The following is a 16,738-nucleotide window of genomic DNA, read 5'->3' as shown; positions in this document are numbered from 1 at the left end:
ATTTTCCAGAGAAGATGGAAATCGGGTTTTTGGGGGTGGGGGGTAAGAACTCATGAGTTTTAAATGTTGGCAACACTCAACAAAACGAGCAAACAAAAAACCCCAGACATTTATGGGTAAAAAAATACATTCAAGGGTCAGAGGTGGTTAGAGGAAGGATGAAAGAGAACCTTTGCTAAACAATAGCTGTGTGCTAGGTACTTTAATAGATGTTATTGCATTTAAATAAAAAAACAATCACTTGCAGTTTTTTTGAGACTAGGACGAAGAGTTTTTTTATACTGTTTACCCAGCTTCATCAGTTTTGCCATATTTGCTTTGTCATTTTCTCTTTCTCTCTCTCTGTATATTCAGATCTTCCTCGATTTATGATGGGGTTATATCCCAATAGACCCACCATAAAGTTGAAAATATCATAAGTCAAAAATGCATTTGACACACGTAACCTACCCAACATCATAGCTTAGCCCAGCCTACCATAAACGTGCTCAGAACGCTCACAGTAGCCTACAGTTGGGCGATATCCTCTAACACAAAGCCCATTTTATAATAAAGGATTGAATATCTCATGTCCTACATTGAAGGCTGTACTGAAAGTGAGAAACAGAATGGCCGTGTGGGCCTAGGATGGTCCTATCAGTTATTTACCTTCTTGATGGTGTGGCTGACTGGGAGCCCTGGCTCGTTGCCACTGCCACAGTCATGAGGGACAGTCGTACCGCCTATCTCTAGCCCAGGAAAAGACCAAAATTCAAAATTAGAAGTGCAGTCTCTACTGGATGCCTGTTGCTTTTTCACACTATCCCAAAGTAGAAAATTGTAAATCACACCATTGTAAGTCAGGGACCATCTGTGTATACACACACGTGTGCATATGTGTATACACACATTATTATTATTTTCATTTTTTTAAAAAAGATTTTATTTATTTTTTGACAGAGAGAAAGACAGCAAGAGAGGGAACACAAGTAGGGGGAGTGGGAGAGGGAGAAGCAGGCTTCCCACCGAGCAGGGAGCCCGATGCGGGGCTCGATCCCAGGACCCTGGGATCATGACCTGAGCCGAAGGCAGATGCCTAACGACTGAGTCACCCAGACACCCCTATTATTATTTTTTTTAATAGATTTTATTTTTGAGTAATCTCTACACCCAACATGGGGCTCGAACATACGACCCTGAGACCAAGAGTCACACGCTGCACCAACTGAGCCAGATGCCCCCCCCAGTGCCCAACATTATTATTATTATTATTATTATTATTATGCAGGAGCCCGACATTATCATCATCATCATCATCCCTCCAAGGGTGGATTGGCGATATCATGTGCCTTTCCCATCTCCCCCTAGAAGTGCCAAAGTGTGTGGCCCCTCACACTGAGGGCATTCTTTTATATAGCCACAGTGCCATTATTAAATCCATGACATAGTATCGTTATTTCATGTACAGTCTGTATTAAAATTTCACCAATTGACTCAATAATGTGTTTTATGAGTCTTATTCCTGATTCCGATCCAGGACCCACTCCCCACATTACATTTAGTTGTCCTCTGTCTTTGGTTGTCTTTAACCTTTTCCTTCACCCTTTGTCTTTCGTGACGTGGACCAGTTTGAAGAGTTCAGGCCGATGCCCCAGTTTGGGATTCTCTGTTGTTTCTTTAGGATTGGATTAGACAAATTCGATGAGATTAGTTATGTGGTTTTGGCAAGAATGCTGCGTAAGTGTTGTGTTCTCGTGGTATATCGTGCTTACGAGGCACGTACCATTGGTTTGTCCCATTGTTGGTGAATAATTTTGATCACTTGGGTGAGGTTGTCTGCTATACGTGACAGTGTTTCCCTGTGTAATATTTAAGTAATCACTGCAGGGTACTTTGTAATCCTGTAAATATTTGGCTCCTCTTGAGACGTTTACCTGAGTTTTCCTGGACGTTCCTCGCCTCAGCCATCACTGTGATGGTGGCAACATGGTGATTTTTTTTCCTCATACCATCATTCCTTCTTCATTTTTTATTATATGGCATCTGCTAGAAGGATGAACTCTCCCTTTATCTCCCCTTTTTGTTTATATGTTTGTTGCTTATTTATTTATTAACATTATGGATTTGTAGCTTCTTATTTTCATTCAGTGGACTAATATTCATTCTGTCATTCTACTAATGCTCAAATTGTTTGAGATTTGGCAAGTGGCAATTCCTTTTGACAGGTCTCCAGCTTTTGGGGGAGCACTTCTGTACTTTCTGGCACAAAAAAAGATGTTCCAGCTTCACTGATACTGTCCTTGCCCCTGAATCAGCCATTTCTCTAAGGGGCCCTGGTTCATCTTAAAGGGGGATGCTATTTAAAAACCAGGATTTGGTGCTGGGTGTTTTAATTGCTACTGGAGTGTCGTTGTGTCTAGGCCCTTTAGCAGACAGAACCAGGGTATATCTCACATGCATACATACGTATGTGTAATTTATTTAAAAAATTGTTATTTCACAGTGGTGCCTCGAGTTCCAGTCCAACCCGTTATATCCCTCCTCGCTGTTTCTGCTTCCACATCGTTTCCCATCTCCAGCTGTGAGGATCCCGGCTCTCACATCAGTGTGTCCGCTCCTGTGCTCACTTCTCTCTAATATACACAAACACTCCGTACCACTGTGAGAAACAGACCTACTAGAAGATCCTGATTTGTCGTAGCTTTTTTTTTTTTTTTAAAGATTTTATTTACTTATCTGACAGAGAGAGAGAGCGCGCACGAGCACAAGCAGGGGGAGCGGCAGGCAGTGGGAGAGGGAGAAGCAGGCTCCCTGCTGAGCAGGGAGCCTGATGTGGGGCTCCATCACAGGACCCTGGGAGGGATCATGACCTGAGCCGAAATCAAGAGTTGGACGCTTAACCGACTGACCCACCCGGGCGCCCCATAGTTCTTTTAGTTTTTAGGCTCAGGGTATATAGTCAGGTATTAAATTTAAAAGTTCTTTGGTTTCATTCTTTCTACAGTGTTGATATGTTATTCATTTGAAATATAATTAGATTTACTTATTTCTCTTTGTGCTCAGTGTTAGGCTTCCCCTCCCATTTTTACTGATTTAATTTTATTTTTTGAATATGAAAAATACGAAGGTGGTTCCAAAGTTAAAACTTTATCCATTTAAATTGCCTCTATAAAGTCATTATTTTTGTCCTTCTCTTTTATATCCATTAGTATGACTTTCCAGCCCCGCTTTCTCAAACCTCCTGGCACTGGGCTTTCCGACATCCCAGCCTCGCCACAGAAACGGCATGTGCCCGAGGCTCTGGCACCTGCCACTTTGCTGAACCCGGCCATCAGTGTTGGGCCGCACGTCCCTCACCTTGACAGCAGAACTGGGTGTGGTCAGCCCCTCTCTCCTGGGGAGATCCTTTCCTCCCTGGGCTTCTAAGAAGACACTACCCATTCTCCTGCCACCCACTGGCCACCGCTTTGAAGCTCTGCCTTCAACCAACACGTGTTGTAAATCTGGCCAACTTGCACCACCTCGTTGCTGCCACGGCTCCGGTTTGCCACGGTCTCCTCTCGTGGGTTACTGCAGTCCTTGCCCCCCGGAGGGTCCACGCTTTCCCCCACGGCCCACCATGGCCCACTCCCTCACAATAGTCAGTGTGATCTTTTCAAAATGTAGGTCAGGTCATGTTCCTTCTGTTCAAGATCAAAGGCTTTCCTTGGTGAGCTGTAAGAAGTAAATAATGAGCACGAAGCCTTGACTGAGTGCTGGGTGCATCGCTCACAGGTGCTCTGTGCTTGCCAGTGTCTCTGCCTGTTGTGAGTCGGGGGCTTATCCTCAGAACAACCTGTTTTACTTGGGGAACTTCGCCTTACGGAGGAGAGTCAGTTGCCCAAAGTTATGACTGACTTGGTGAAACCAAGGTTTGACCTTAGTTCTTTTGTCTTCATGCATTACAAAACAGATGGCTCATGAGGGTCCCCATATGTTCATCCTAATTCCCAGATAGAACGTGGGCTAGTTTGGGCTTCTGGGCCCAGGGAGTGTGTCCCGAGTTCTCTACAGAGCCCAGCAGCTCAGGCCTGTTGCACACTGGTTATCCTACTACCAGTCCCCCAGGACCTTGAGGCCCAAGGACACAGGGGCAGTTGACTTTTCCCAGCTTTGTGAAATTCACTTTCTCCTGACTAAGGGTTTCTAAATAAGCTAGTTTTCATTTTAATACTGGAGAAATACCTGGGTCCTCAGGATAGAGCTGTATCTTCCCGGCCTGAGGCATTTTCTGTCTGTCTCTCTCTCCTTCCTACAAGCCCTCAACCAGGGCGCGAGGAAGTGGGAGGCTGAGAGAGAGTGCCTCTGGCAACAGCTGCCCTCCCTCCCTCATCCAACCGCCCCCCCTTGATTGATGTTTTAGTTATTTACCTTGACAAGCCCAAGGAGATCTCACCTCTTGTTTCCTGCGGGTTCTGGAAGCAGAAGCATTTCAGGCTTCGCAGACAACACAAACATAGAACTTTATTTTCTTGTACAAAAGGCATAAAAGTCTCAGGTACCTCACGTCACCTCCCATTCTTAGAGAATAAAATGTAACAGAGGTGAGTCTTTCTTGGATGCTATCTAAGGGGTCTGGCTTCTGAATTATGAAAGGAGCCTACTGTAAAATAGTTTTATATTTGAGGTGGTTGCATAGCATGAGTTCTTAAAAATTTTAAATATAGTCTTTTTTTTTTTTCTTAGTACAAAGCAGTACGTATTTATTGTGGAATAACAGATAAGCAAATACTCCTATAGCTGCATTATTTATACAGAAATGAACACCCTGGAGTTTATACTCAGGTAAAAGACTCAGGTCTTTTTTATATGTATGCGTATTTTTTGTGGAACTAGAACTGTTTGCAACCTTTCCCTTTGTTCAGTTTTAGATAATAGATATTAACCTACATTGTAAGTTTTAGTGGCTGCAGAGCATTCTTTTGTATGAATGTACCATAATTTACTTAATCATTCCCCATTAGGTGGACATTTAGGTTATTTCCGGTTTGGGGCTATTAAAAGAACACCATATTGGAATCTTTGTACATATCCTTGCTTTCGTTTAATAGTCTTTGGTTGGTAGACCCAAGAAGTAGAATGATAGTGTGGTTTCTCATTATTTGTCAGGACCAGAGCTGGGATCTTTTCTAGCTTCACAGGCTAGGGATTTCACTAGGGTCCAGAACCCTGCAAGATTTTCTGAGTGCATTTTTCCGGGGTGGGGGTCTAACTTTCAGATTCTTGAAGTGGGTTGGGACCCAAAGTAGACCGAGAGCTGGTGTTGCAGTCCCACAGTGTCCTTGTTCATGGTGCCTCCCAAGGCCAGTGGCATAAGTCAGGAAGACAGCGTGGTCCTCAGGTATTTCTGAGTCAGCACTGGGAAAGTACCGAGAAGGTTGTGAGGTAGTCCCTTTCCTCCGTGAGCTCACCACATGTGTCAGGGTTTAGCCACACGGGTAGAAGGCAGCTGCGGGGGTCCTTTCTCTTGACTCTCCTCTGCCTGCAGGGATGAACCTACACGATTCATTTCTTCCAAGGCCTTCTATGGTCTGCCTTGTCCAGCTCACCACCGTCTCAGCGAGAATGACGGTGATGATGATGATGATGACGATGGAGAAACAGTGAGGAAGGCTGGGCTTTCTCAGCTGCACGTTCTGTGCTAGGCCTGTTCTCAGCCTATGAGAAGCTGCTGTTTATCACTTTCATTGAATAAACGAGGAACAGAGAAGTGAATTTACTTGCTTGGGGTCACCCAAGGAGTGGCAGAGTCTGGATTTGAGCCCAGGCAGTTTGCTTCCACAGACTAACCTCCTGACTGCCATGATGCCGTGCTTCTCATGCTCCTGTCCCGTTGGGTGTCCCGGTCCCAGTCCCTTTTCTAGAAGGCTGTGCTTTCTCTTCCCTTCTAGAAATTCTGCTCATCCTCTAGGAAGCTTTCTTTGTTCACCCCAAGTGGAAGCAAAACTATTTGTTTTTTTATTCTGGGTTGGTTGTAGCTTGCCTATGACAGTCGCATCTGGCCTTGTGATGGACACTTTGCCGGGTAGAAAGAACGAAGCTTTGGAGCCAGACAGGTTTGAGTTCAAATCCCATCTTTATGCTTCTCTTACTCCCTTAACAGTCAGATTTCCTCTGTGAGGGAATAGTACCTATCTTGCAGTTATTTGTGAGGATTAAATGAGATTATTTAAAGTGTCTGGTATCCCGCCTAACCAATCTTGGGAGCGCAGGAGGTGACAGCAATGATTTCTTGTGGGCATATTTTATTTCTTCAGAGCATAGACTCCTGGAAGATGGGGGCCTTATTTTGTTCTGGCTCCCAAATTAAGCTGGGACTGTCCTTGTAGTGTCTGGTCAGGATTTGATGACAGTACTGATAGTTTTGTGTGGTTTGGATCTTACTCTCGGGCGCCCTTTGATTCAGTGTCCTCTGACTCTGTCTGACCCTCATAGTGGGGGCTGGGAGGGAGGTGCCCCTGAGCTCTGAAGGGAAGGCTTCCAGGAGAAAAGGGTATCAGAGCTCAACCTTCCATATTGGAAGTTGTTGGAGAAGGGTATTTCAGGAGTGGTAATGGGGCATGCGGGGTATAATTAGCATGGTAGGCAGGCGATCAGAGAAAATGGAAGATCTTTCCTAAGTATCCTGGAATCTGCCCTCCACATGGCTCCTTAGCTTCTTCGTATCTTTATACAGCAGTTCTTTACTGCCTCAAAGATGTGTCCCTGGTCACCTCCTCTAAATTGTCCCCGATGGTCCAGGCTGGCTCACGTTCGTTTCCTCTGCAGGCCCTCCCACGGTATCCTGGGCTGCCCCTTGTCACAGCCCTGTAGTGTAATCGTCTTCTGGGTCCCTCGTCCCCCCGCAGCAGTGAGCTCACTTAGGGTAGGATGGCTCCTCATTCATCTCTGTGACCTCGGTGTCAGGCACAGGCGCCTGGGAGGAACTCTGTAAATATGTTCTACAAATTACTAGTGGATGCAAAGGAAGGAACATTTGGGTCGTGTAGGAGATGCCAGGCTATGATATTTGAACTGGATTCTATACGGTTGGTGGATTTGGAATGATGGGGTACTGTTTCAAAAGAGGCTTTTCAAACAGAGGCAGCGCCCAGGATGGATCAGTGCAGGGAGGAGGGCGGGCCGGCCGGTTACGAGACTGTCCTGCATGGTAGTTCTCTTGCTTGTTCCAGTATGGATTGGGTAATTAGATGTCTTTTTGTTTGAAAAGATGAAAGGATTCCCTCCCCCCCCCCCCCCACCCGCCCCACTGCCACCTACTACACAGCTTTTCGGTGTAGCGGTAAGATTTGCCTGAAAGATGGGAGCAGCGCCTTCGTGACATGCTTCCTAAGCTTTAGGAATAGCCTGGCAGATGGTACCATGTCACCTGTGCGAAGGCAGTTTCCACCACGGAATTCAGTACATCACTTGTCATGATGGCCCTATGAGTCCCACACTAACAACTTGTCATTTGGTTTTAAAGAATTCTTTCGTGGCAGGGGATTGGGCAGAATATAATTGTTGTGGAGGCATTACAGACTCCTCACAGGATGTCCTATTTGAAGACCGGGAAACCTGGACTTTGGATGGCCTCAGGGCACTTCATTCTCTGGGCATGGATTTTTGTTAGGAATTGAAGAGAGGTTTTTGTGATAGTTATAAGACGAATTTATGGTCAGGAGTCCCAGGGTACTTAAAGCGCGCCCCAGACCAGTGGTCTCCTACCCAGTGAAGTTGCTGAGGTGTGCATCCGTGCTCCTGATGCAGGCTGGTACGGTGAGGCAGGAGATGATGCTGTGTGTGCTTGGCTAGAACGTGTAGACTCCTAAGCCTGTGGGAGGGCCGGGCTGGGCAGATGGCCCACCCTCAGGGTCTGCCTATCAGCTGAATGTCAGGGAGCAGCCCCGTGCAGGTGCGAGATGGAAAGTGCTGAGCTGTTCTTCTAACAGCAGTTGTCTCTGCCCATTCACGGTGGTCTTGCGGCCTGGGACTTCCAGTCAGCGTCTTGGAAATTGACCCAGCAGATGGCAATTTCCCCTCTTGACGAGGAGTGCAGAGGACAGAGAGGTGGAGCCCGTCCACTGTGGTAGAGGCCTGTCACCCTCTCCCTACCTTCTGGGGAACCAAAATGTCACTGCATTTTTGGTCAGGATGTAACCAAGAGGGTCAAGACCTAGACTTGTGGTCGAGCTGGCTCTGGAGTGTCTCCAAATCCCTTGCTTAACTGGAGCATATAGTGAGATAGGTGATGGGATGTCGGAGGACGAGAGGGGACACGTCAGACCTCTTGGATTTACACTTCACTGCAAAATGGAGATCCTGACACTGTGCCAGTGTGATCGATGTGAGGCCAGAGGACATCGTCGGTGTCGGGGTGTCGTCCTTTGTGGCCTGGCACCTGATATTGGGGGGCCCGTGTGACTCCTTCCCAGTGCCCGCCAGCGCCCTGCAGTGGCAGGTGACATTCAAGCCCTGGGAGTGTCGCAATGGCTCTCCGTGCCCATGGTTGTCCTGCTGGGATGTTGGGGGAGCCCTGATAGCAACACCCACTGGCCCCGGAGAGCAGGCCGGTGGGGACCCCGAGGCGCAAGGCAAACGCGTGAGTCTCCGGTGCTCTTTTCCTCTGCGCTGTGGTGTTTGAGAACGTTCCCTTTTAGGAGTAGTTTTGAAAAGGGAATGTGTGGGTGCAGTTTAATTATATTCTCATTTTTCAAGTGCAGCTCTAGAAGGGTTTGTTTTTTTCTTTGGCCACGCGTTAGCTTCTTCAAAGAGCTCATCCCAGTCTGCAATTTCCAGAGTTCTGAAGTATTTTTAACATGAAGTTGTTAGTCTCTGTGAAGACTGGGCTCCTGTGTCGCCTTTCAAACAGCAGAGGCCGCCAGGCAGGGGAGAGTGGTGCCCCTTTTGCCTATTTACGTTCTGAGCTTTATTTTGTTTTCTTTTGCCATTTCTCATCGTCACTCCCCTGCCGCAGGCCCTGGCTTATTCAGCTGCACTCACACACCCCTCTCCCTGCTAATCCCACTTCTGAGAGTCTTTCCTAAGGAGATCATTTAAATGCAGATAACGCTGTATGTACAAAGATGTTTATTTCATTTATTTATAAAAGTGAAAAATTGGAGATGACCTACATGTCAAATAGGGGACTGGCAGAAACTCTGGTACGTGCATGCCTGCAGTGGGATATTAATGCAGTCACTAAAAATTAGGTTTCCAAGGCAAATTCAATAAGAAGAGTGCTTACAATAAAATATGAAGGGAGAAGATGAAGTCACAGTACAGTGTCACCCATGCCAAAATGCATGGAAGAAAGAATGGAAGGAAATCCATAACATGTCCGGAGTGGGGGCACCTGGAGGAGAGTGACGCTCTTTTCCTTGTTTCTGTTACCCATTTCCTGTAACGAGCATATATTCTGTTAGTGTCAGAGTTTTTAGAGAAGGGAAAAGAACCGCACCCAGCAGCGTCTTGGTGATGGGTTTTTAGATTCAGGGCTGTCACCTCCCTTCTAGAACTGTGCCGGAGCAGTGATGAAGGAGGAGCCTCTAGTCTGAGTGTGTTCTTGGTAATCCTACTTTAAATATCCGGGATTGTTACGAAGAGTATTTAAACAAATGGAACGGGGGCCTCTGCAAATGTATGAGCAAGAAATTATTAGGGAACACTTGTTTTATCATCTGTTTATTTTTAATGTCTTCCTTCTTCTTGATGTTCTTTCTGCTTCCAGGAAAATCAGTTGAAGTGGACGTGAGCCCCCAGAACGAAGTGATGGGGAGGTGAGTGTGTGGCACTGAGGAAGAAGACTGTGCGGTCGGTTTGTCCGCTGGGTCCGCTGGCTCCCTCCTGTTCGCTTAGTTCCCTGCTTCTTGTGGGTAAAACACAAACACCTATGAAACTGACAGCGGCCACGCGCAACCAGGCGTTTACGCTGTCTGCCCCGCAGCCTTCGTTCAGCTGTTCTGGGCCAGTCCTGGCCTCTGTCTGTCGGGTGCTTTGACGAGGACGACACGTTCCTTCTCTTGGCTCCTGGGTACCCGCAGGATCGATTTCCGATGCCTTAGCCTGACCTTTGAGGCCCTTCTCAGTCTGACCCATCTTCCTTTCTCTCATGTTCCCGGGCTTCCGTCTTCTCTGACTTTTTATTGTTCTGCGGCCCGTGGCTGGACACAGGCTGTACACTCGAATTCTTCCTGTTGTAGTTTGGAGATCCTTCTTCAGAGTCCGTTTATGTGGCAGTGAACCTGGCTCCCCCCAACATCCCCGTCTCTCTTCTACATCCCAGGATCAGTTACTCCTCCCTTAGCACTTGGCATGTCGTCACATTACAGCACTTAGCACATGGTGTTGTAGTACGCCCAGCATTTATCTTTCAGCTCCCAGAATTGCTCGAAAGAGGAAAGGAGCTAGCATGAACGGGGTATTGGTGTGTGTCAGCCGCTGCCCTAGGCATTCACGGTCATTCTTTCTGACCCTACCAGGCAAGCACTCTTGTTCCCACTTTAGGATGAGGAACCAGAGGGTCAGAGTTGCATGCTTGACATTAAGAGGCAGAGCTGGGATTGGAACTTGAATCTGTCAGACTCCCGGGCTCTTATTACTGTTGCATATTGCCTTTTGAGGACAAAGACTGTGCCTTGAGTATCTCTACACCTGCTCCAGCCCCAGCTATCTGGCATGTAGTTGGAATTTAAAAAATGTTCATGGAATAAATGTGTCGTATACTTTTTTAGTTTGCCTCGATGGCCCACAGGAAATGTCAGGGTCTCACCCCCCTCTGTTTCCTTGTTAAAGGTTCTGCCTGTTGTGAGGGCTACGGGTATGTCCCTCCTCTTTGGAGCAGTGACCCTTTGGGCTTCTGGGGGTAAAATAAAGAAACAGACCAGAATTTTAGACTTTCTTGGCATCACGAAGGCCACAGCATCATTAGAGTGAGCAGGTGGGGACGCATCACAGCTCACCGGAGGACGTTTCCATCAGAGTGTCTGTAACATTCAGAAGAAATACTCCTTTCCCACCACAGTGTTTTTGCAGATCCCTCCCAGTTCAGCCCTCTGCTTCCATCCGTCCAATAATGGATCACATCTCAGTGGCAGGCTGTGGAGAAGGCAAGCAAGGCCTCCCAGAGTGGAGACAGTCTTAACGGAGATCTAAAGGATGAGGGGCCCGGGGCAGGGATTGTCGGAGAGTGTCTGCGCACGAGGCGAGGGAGACATGGCCTGTGCGAGCTGGTGCAGGGAACTCGAGGGTCAAAGCTGGAGAGGCACGCGGGGCTTCCGCGGGGCTGGTCCTCAGCTTCTGTGCTACAGGAAGAGGGGAGTCTTTGAAGGAGGATAAGCTGGGGCTGGACAAAATCAGATATGCTGTTGTGGAAGATGACCGGGGTGGCTTAGAGGGGGCTGGAAGGAGGCAGGGAGCCTCTTTCAGCCCTCCTCAGCCATGTGTCACCCTTCCCATCTCTGACAGGCTGGTTTCTTTTCCTTCTCTTCTGCCTTTTTCCGCTGTAGGCTTAGCGCTCACACAGGTCACTCCTAAGCTAATTAAATGGGTGCCCTTGGTCCATTCGGCACTTTGGCAAGGCAGCGGCAAGCCCGTGCATCCATCATGTTGTCTGAGTGAAGTTGCATCTGGTGTTTACCTGTTAATGAATGCATTGCAGCTTCGGAGTCCTTTGCTCTTGTCTGAGCTCATGAATAATGAGACAAAAAGTAATAGGAAAAAGTAGGAGAAAAAAAGAGCTTAAATTAAGGAGCTTATCTATAATGGAGATTCATGTGGGCTTCTCACCGAGTTCAGGGTGTTTTTCCTCATGGCTCAGGTGGCTCTTGGGAAATACAGGTTAATAACCAGATGATTGCCAGAATGGTGGCATTGGGACCTGCTTGGGGGCCATGAGGGTTTTGAGATTTTTAAACCCATAAGGCCACTTCATGGGAGTGAAAAAAAAGATGACTTATTATGTGACCTGCCACTTCCTTGCTCTCCTAACAGTCGCAGAAGCCAGGCTGGCAAGCACCGAGGTTATGTGTCTGTTCTAAGTCTGGTTAATTTCCTGTTGTTCCTTTCAGACCCTTCCTGAGGCTGTGTCACTTTGAAGACCCTTGCTTTGAATTGTACCGATGCCCCAGAGTACCTGACTACCTTCCCTCCACCCAAACCCCCGTTGGGATATTTTGTAATTCTAGCAATCTGCAGTGTTTCCCTTTAGTGTGTGACCCTTCGTCCACTGGGTCAGCCCCTCGTCCTGCCTCTGACTACATTCTCCTGGGGTCCCAGAGCCAGACAGACCTGAGTTCAAGCGTGAGCTCTGCCACATATAAGCTGTGGGACCGTGGGCAAGCTTGTGATGTGCCTCAGGCTCCCCAAGTCTGAAGGAGGATAGTCATCTCTACCTCAGCAGGTCTCTGTGGGGACCCAGTAAGATGGTACATCTAACATGCCTGGTACAGAGGGGGCACCTGCTAAGCAGCCGCCATTGACACGTGCTGTCTCGGAGGGCCCCTCCCCATAAGTCAGACAGTGGCTCCCCCTTCGTCATTGGCTCCAGACTCAAGCCCCCAAAGCGCTTTTTGTTTTTAGAGTCTCCTTGCTAATAAAATGCTCTAGGGAAGCAAAAGGGCTCCAAAACAAAGTTGCAAATACGGGGAAATTATAAAGGGCCTAGTAATCTTAAGTGATCCCAAGTCCTGGTCCTGGCTTGGGATCTTAGTGTGGGAAATGGTTTCTCTTTCAATCCTGATGGTGAAGAATGGAGGCAGACAGTGTAACCTACCAGCACATTCTCCCTGAGTCTCCTGAGCCGTCTGCGTCTCATGTGTTGTCCGACTGCGAAATGTCCGAGAAGTCCTCCGTCCTCTCGAGAGACCACAAGCAAGACAGCGAGACTGGGAAGACCTCGGTCTTGGCGAACCATTTCTCTCAAGGTAAGCTAAGCTTTGCTAAGCATTTGAGACACAGTCAAGGTTTCCTGGTCTAAACAGTAATTTGCCGTCTTGCCTGAGTAAGCAGAGCGTAGTGACATTTGAATATTCATTTGATGAAGGGAGATCCTGGTAGGGCTGGTCACTCAGACTATCATTTGTCACTGGGGAAGGCTGTGGTTGTTGAAAGTGTTGCTGATTGGGGAAGAGTCATTTTTATTTCTTAATGATGACTTATGGGGTGCCTGGGTGGCTCAGTCGTTAAGCATCTGCCTTCGGCTCAGGTCATGATCCCAGCGTCCTGGGATCGAGCCCCACATCGGGCTCCCTGCTCGGCGGGAAGCCTGCTTCTCCCTCTCCCGCTGCCCCTGCTTGTGTTCCCTCTTTCGCTGTGTCTCCCTCTGCCAAATAAATAAATAAAATCTTTAAAAAAAAAAAAAAAAAGATGACTTATTATGTGACCTGCCACTTCCTTGCTCTCCTAACAGTCGCAGAAGCCAGGCTGGCAAGCACCGAGGTTATGTGTCTGTTCTAAGTCTGGTTAATTTCCTGTTGTTCCTTTCAGACCCTTCCTGAGGCTGTGTCACTTTGAAGACCCTTGCTTTGAATTGTACCGATGCCCCAGAGTACCTGACTACCTTCCCTCCACCCAAACCCCCGTTGGGATATTTTGTAATTCTAGCAATCTGCAGTGTTTCCCTTTAGTGTGTGACCCTTCGTCCACTGGGTCAGCCCCTCGTCCTGCCTCTGACCGTGGGCCATGGGCTCAGTTGGCAGAATCAGCCTCCCAAGCCTCCACCTGCCCCTGAGCTCTCCTTTACCTCTCTGTATTTGCAGGCTTGGTTACCTCCTGTTGGAGTATTGGGGATTAGGGATTAGAGTTTATAAATCAATGTATTTCACAAGTTCAAGGGATAGTATAGACCAGGGATTGGCATATTTTTCCTAGGAAAGGGCAGATAGTAAGTATTTTGGGCTTTGTGGAACATATGGTCTTTGTTGTAATTACTCAGTCCTGTTGTTGTAGCAGAAAGCAGCCACAGACAAAATGTAAATGAACGAGTGTGGCTCTGTTCCAATAAAAATTTATTTACCAAAACAGGTGGTGGGTGGGTTTGACCCAGGAGCTGTGGCTTTCTGACCCCTGGTATAGATTCTGGACCTTAGCTGACTGACATCCTCTGGTCTCTCCTTTCTTCCGGTGGTTGTTTGCATGGCACCTAGAATGGACCCAGAGCACAAATCAGACCCTGGCACCTCCTTTCTAAAAGCTTTTTGTTGACACCTGATCACACAGAACTGTGGTTTTCAAAAATTCACAATCTTTTTTAGCAACAAACTACCCCCCCCCCCCCTTTGTTTCAGCTGAACTTTACATGGAGGCCTAATATGTAACGGGTGAGATACGGGTGAGACTTGGTCCTCCACGATGGCTCCTGAGGCTCCTCTGGGGTACTCAAGGCCCAGAGGAGCACAGTTTGAAAACATAACCTAGAGCATGAAGTACACATGTTTGATAGAAGTGAGGTGTCAGCCGGGCTCCTTCTAGTAGCCAGTCACCTAGGTTTGCTTTCTTTGGGTTTCTGGCTGTATCCCTGTGTGATTTCTTGAGTTTCTGTGTACCAGGTTTCTCTCGGTTATTTCTGGCTCTTTTGATCTGCCTTCTCCTAATTTGGGTCAGACCCGTGAGTTGCTTCCCTGTCTTCAGCTGCACTTCCTTCTGCACTCTTACAGCCTGGCAAGGAACTCAGTCCATTTCCAAGAACCCCTGAGACTGTTTTTGTGGGAGGAACACCCTTGATTGAGGGCCTGAGGAATTACAAGGGGGTGAGGGTTATAGTGCAGCAAGCCAGATCATTTAATGGGGATACTTGAGACCCTTGTTCTTTTTTTTTTTTTTTTTAAATGTGCGGGTTTTTTTTATTCTTATGTTAATCCCTATACATTACATCATTAGTTTTAGATGTAGTGTTCCATGATTCATTGTTTGTGCATAACACCCAGCGCTCCATGCAGAATGTGCCCTCCTCAATACCCACCACCAGGCTAACCCATCCTCCCACCCCCCTCCCCTCTAGAACCCTGTTTGTTTTTCAGAGTCCATCATCTCTCATGGTTCGTCTACCCCTCCGATTTCCCCCGCTTCATTCTTCCCCTCCCGCTACCTTCTTCTTCTTCTTTTTTTTTTTTCTTAACATATATTGCATTATTTGTTTCAGAGGTACAGATCTGAGATTCAACAGTCTTGCACAATTCACAGCGCTTACCAGAGCACATACCCTCCCCAGTGTCTATCACCAAGTCACCCCCTCCCTCCCACCCCACCCCCCACTCCAGCAACCCTCAGTTTGTTTCCTGCGATTAAGAATTCCTCATATCAGTGAGGTCATATGATACATGTCTTTCTCTGTTTGACTTATTTCGCTCAACATAATACCCTCCAGTTCCATCCACGTCGTTGCAAATGGCAAGATCTCATTCCTTTTGATGGCTGCATAATATTCCATTGTATATATATACCACATCTTCTTTATGAGACCCTTGTTATTTAAAACCCTTCCGCTATGGTATGGGCACCTCGCTCTAGATTCCTCTTGCCAGCCCCTCTTTTTTCTACCTTCCCACATGTCTGCCATCCCAACCGTGGTTTATTTCTGATACAGAACCTTTTAGGCATCTCCTTATGTCTTGTGATTCTGGGGACCCATTACCTTGGGCTTGTCATGCCCTGCTAGTGCGTTAGTAGGCACTTTCCTGAAGGGGGACAGTACCCTCCGGAGCCATCCTAATAAGCCCACTGTTAGCTTTTTTGGTTTGTTTCTCTTCAGACTTTTGGTCTCTGCATCTGGTTTTTTTCCTTTTGTCATGTTTATATTCTAAGTAGAGAGATAATTTAGTATTTTTCCTTGTGCTTAACAATGTGCTTGACATTCTATCATAAGCTTTCTGACATGTTGTTACATACCATCATTTTTAGTGGCTTTAGAATAGTCCGTTGAATGGCTGAACTGCAGTTTTCCTTATGTTCCTCTTTTGCTGAACATTTAAGTCATTTCTAAAATTTCACAATTGTGAACACTGCCGCAGGGATTATCTTTGAACATGAAGCCTTCCCCTTATTTCGGCGCATTTTCTTAACCTAGATTCTGTAGTGGGGCTACTAGGCCAAAGAGACACAGCAGTTTTTGCTGGTTGCTTCTTGCAGGATTTATGGTTTTAAAGAGTTAGCATTTGTCAGAAGGATATTTATTAGAAGAGGAACAGATAGATAGTTTTCTCCCATTTTGTAAAGACGAGTCTAGTGTTTCCTTCTCCTTGGTTGGGGCTGCATAATTAATAAGTGGCGTCCAGTTCGACTGGGAATGTTTCCTTAAGCCCTATTGATGAGTCCGGCTCCTGGCCAGACTCGGTAGGAGGTGATGTGTACCGATGACTGCTAAGTGTTATTACCCCAGAAGCCGGCAGCGTGTGATGTGGATATAAACCAGCAAGGAGGACTGCGGTCAGAAGAGATAAGTTCCTGCCTCACTCCGTCCTCACTAGCGGCTGGAAGATTCTCAGGGCAGCAGGGCAGGGACAGGAGGTGTGGCCAGGAGTTTGCTGCAGACGGGGTCCTCCAGCGCCGGGCCGGCCGCCAGGGCCTCACGCATCCCACCAAATGACTCGCCACACTTCTGGCATTGATAGGAGATAGCTGAAGGTCTGGGAATTAAGTCATCTCATAAACATTCAGATTCATGGCAGAATTACTATTTAATTAGGAGAAGACCTGTAACACTGTGCTACTTTTAAATGAAAGTCATTTTGGAGGAATTAAAACT

General features: G+C 47.2%; 1 protein-coding gene across 1 annotated transcript in view; it reads left to right on the top strand.

Annotated features, from left to right (window-relative positions):
• CDK5RAP2 (CDK5 regulatory subunit associated protein 2) overlaps positions 1-16,738 on the top strand; it is a 177,339-nt gene that overhangs the window by 131,966 nt on the left and 28,635 nt on the right. The window contains exons 26-27 of the mRNA XM_044920803.1: positions 9,728-9,776; positions 12,745-12,920. Of these exons, the coding sequence (XP_044776738.1) occupies positions 9,728-9,776; positions 12,745-12,920 (225 nt within the window). The remainder of the gene's footprint in view (positions 1-9,727; positions 9,777-12,744; positions 12,921-16,738) is intronic.

The sequence above is a fragment of the Neomonachus schauinslandi genome, chromosome 13 (genome assembly GCF_002201575.2).
Source record: "Neomonachus schauinslandi chromosome 13, ASM220157v2, whole genome shotgun sequence".
Classification (NCBI taxonomy): Eukaryota; Metazoa; Chordata; class Mammalia; order Carnivora; family Phocidae; genus Neomonachus; species Neomonachus schauinslandi.
Note: the sequence above shows the minus strand (reverse complement) of the source record. Positions and strands in the feature narration are given on the sequence as shown.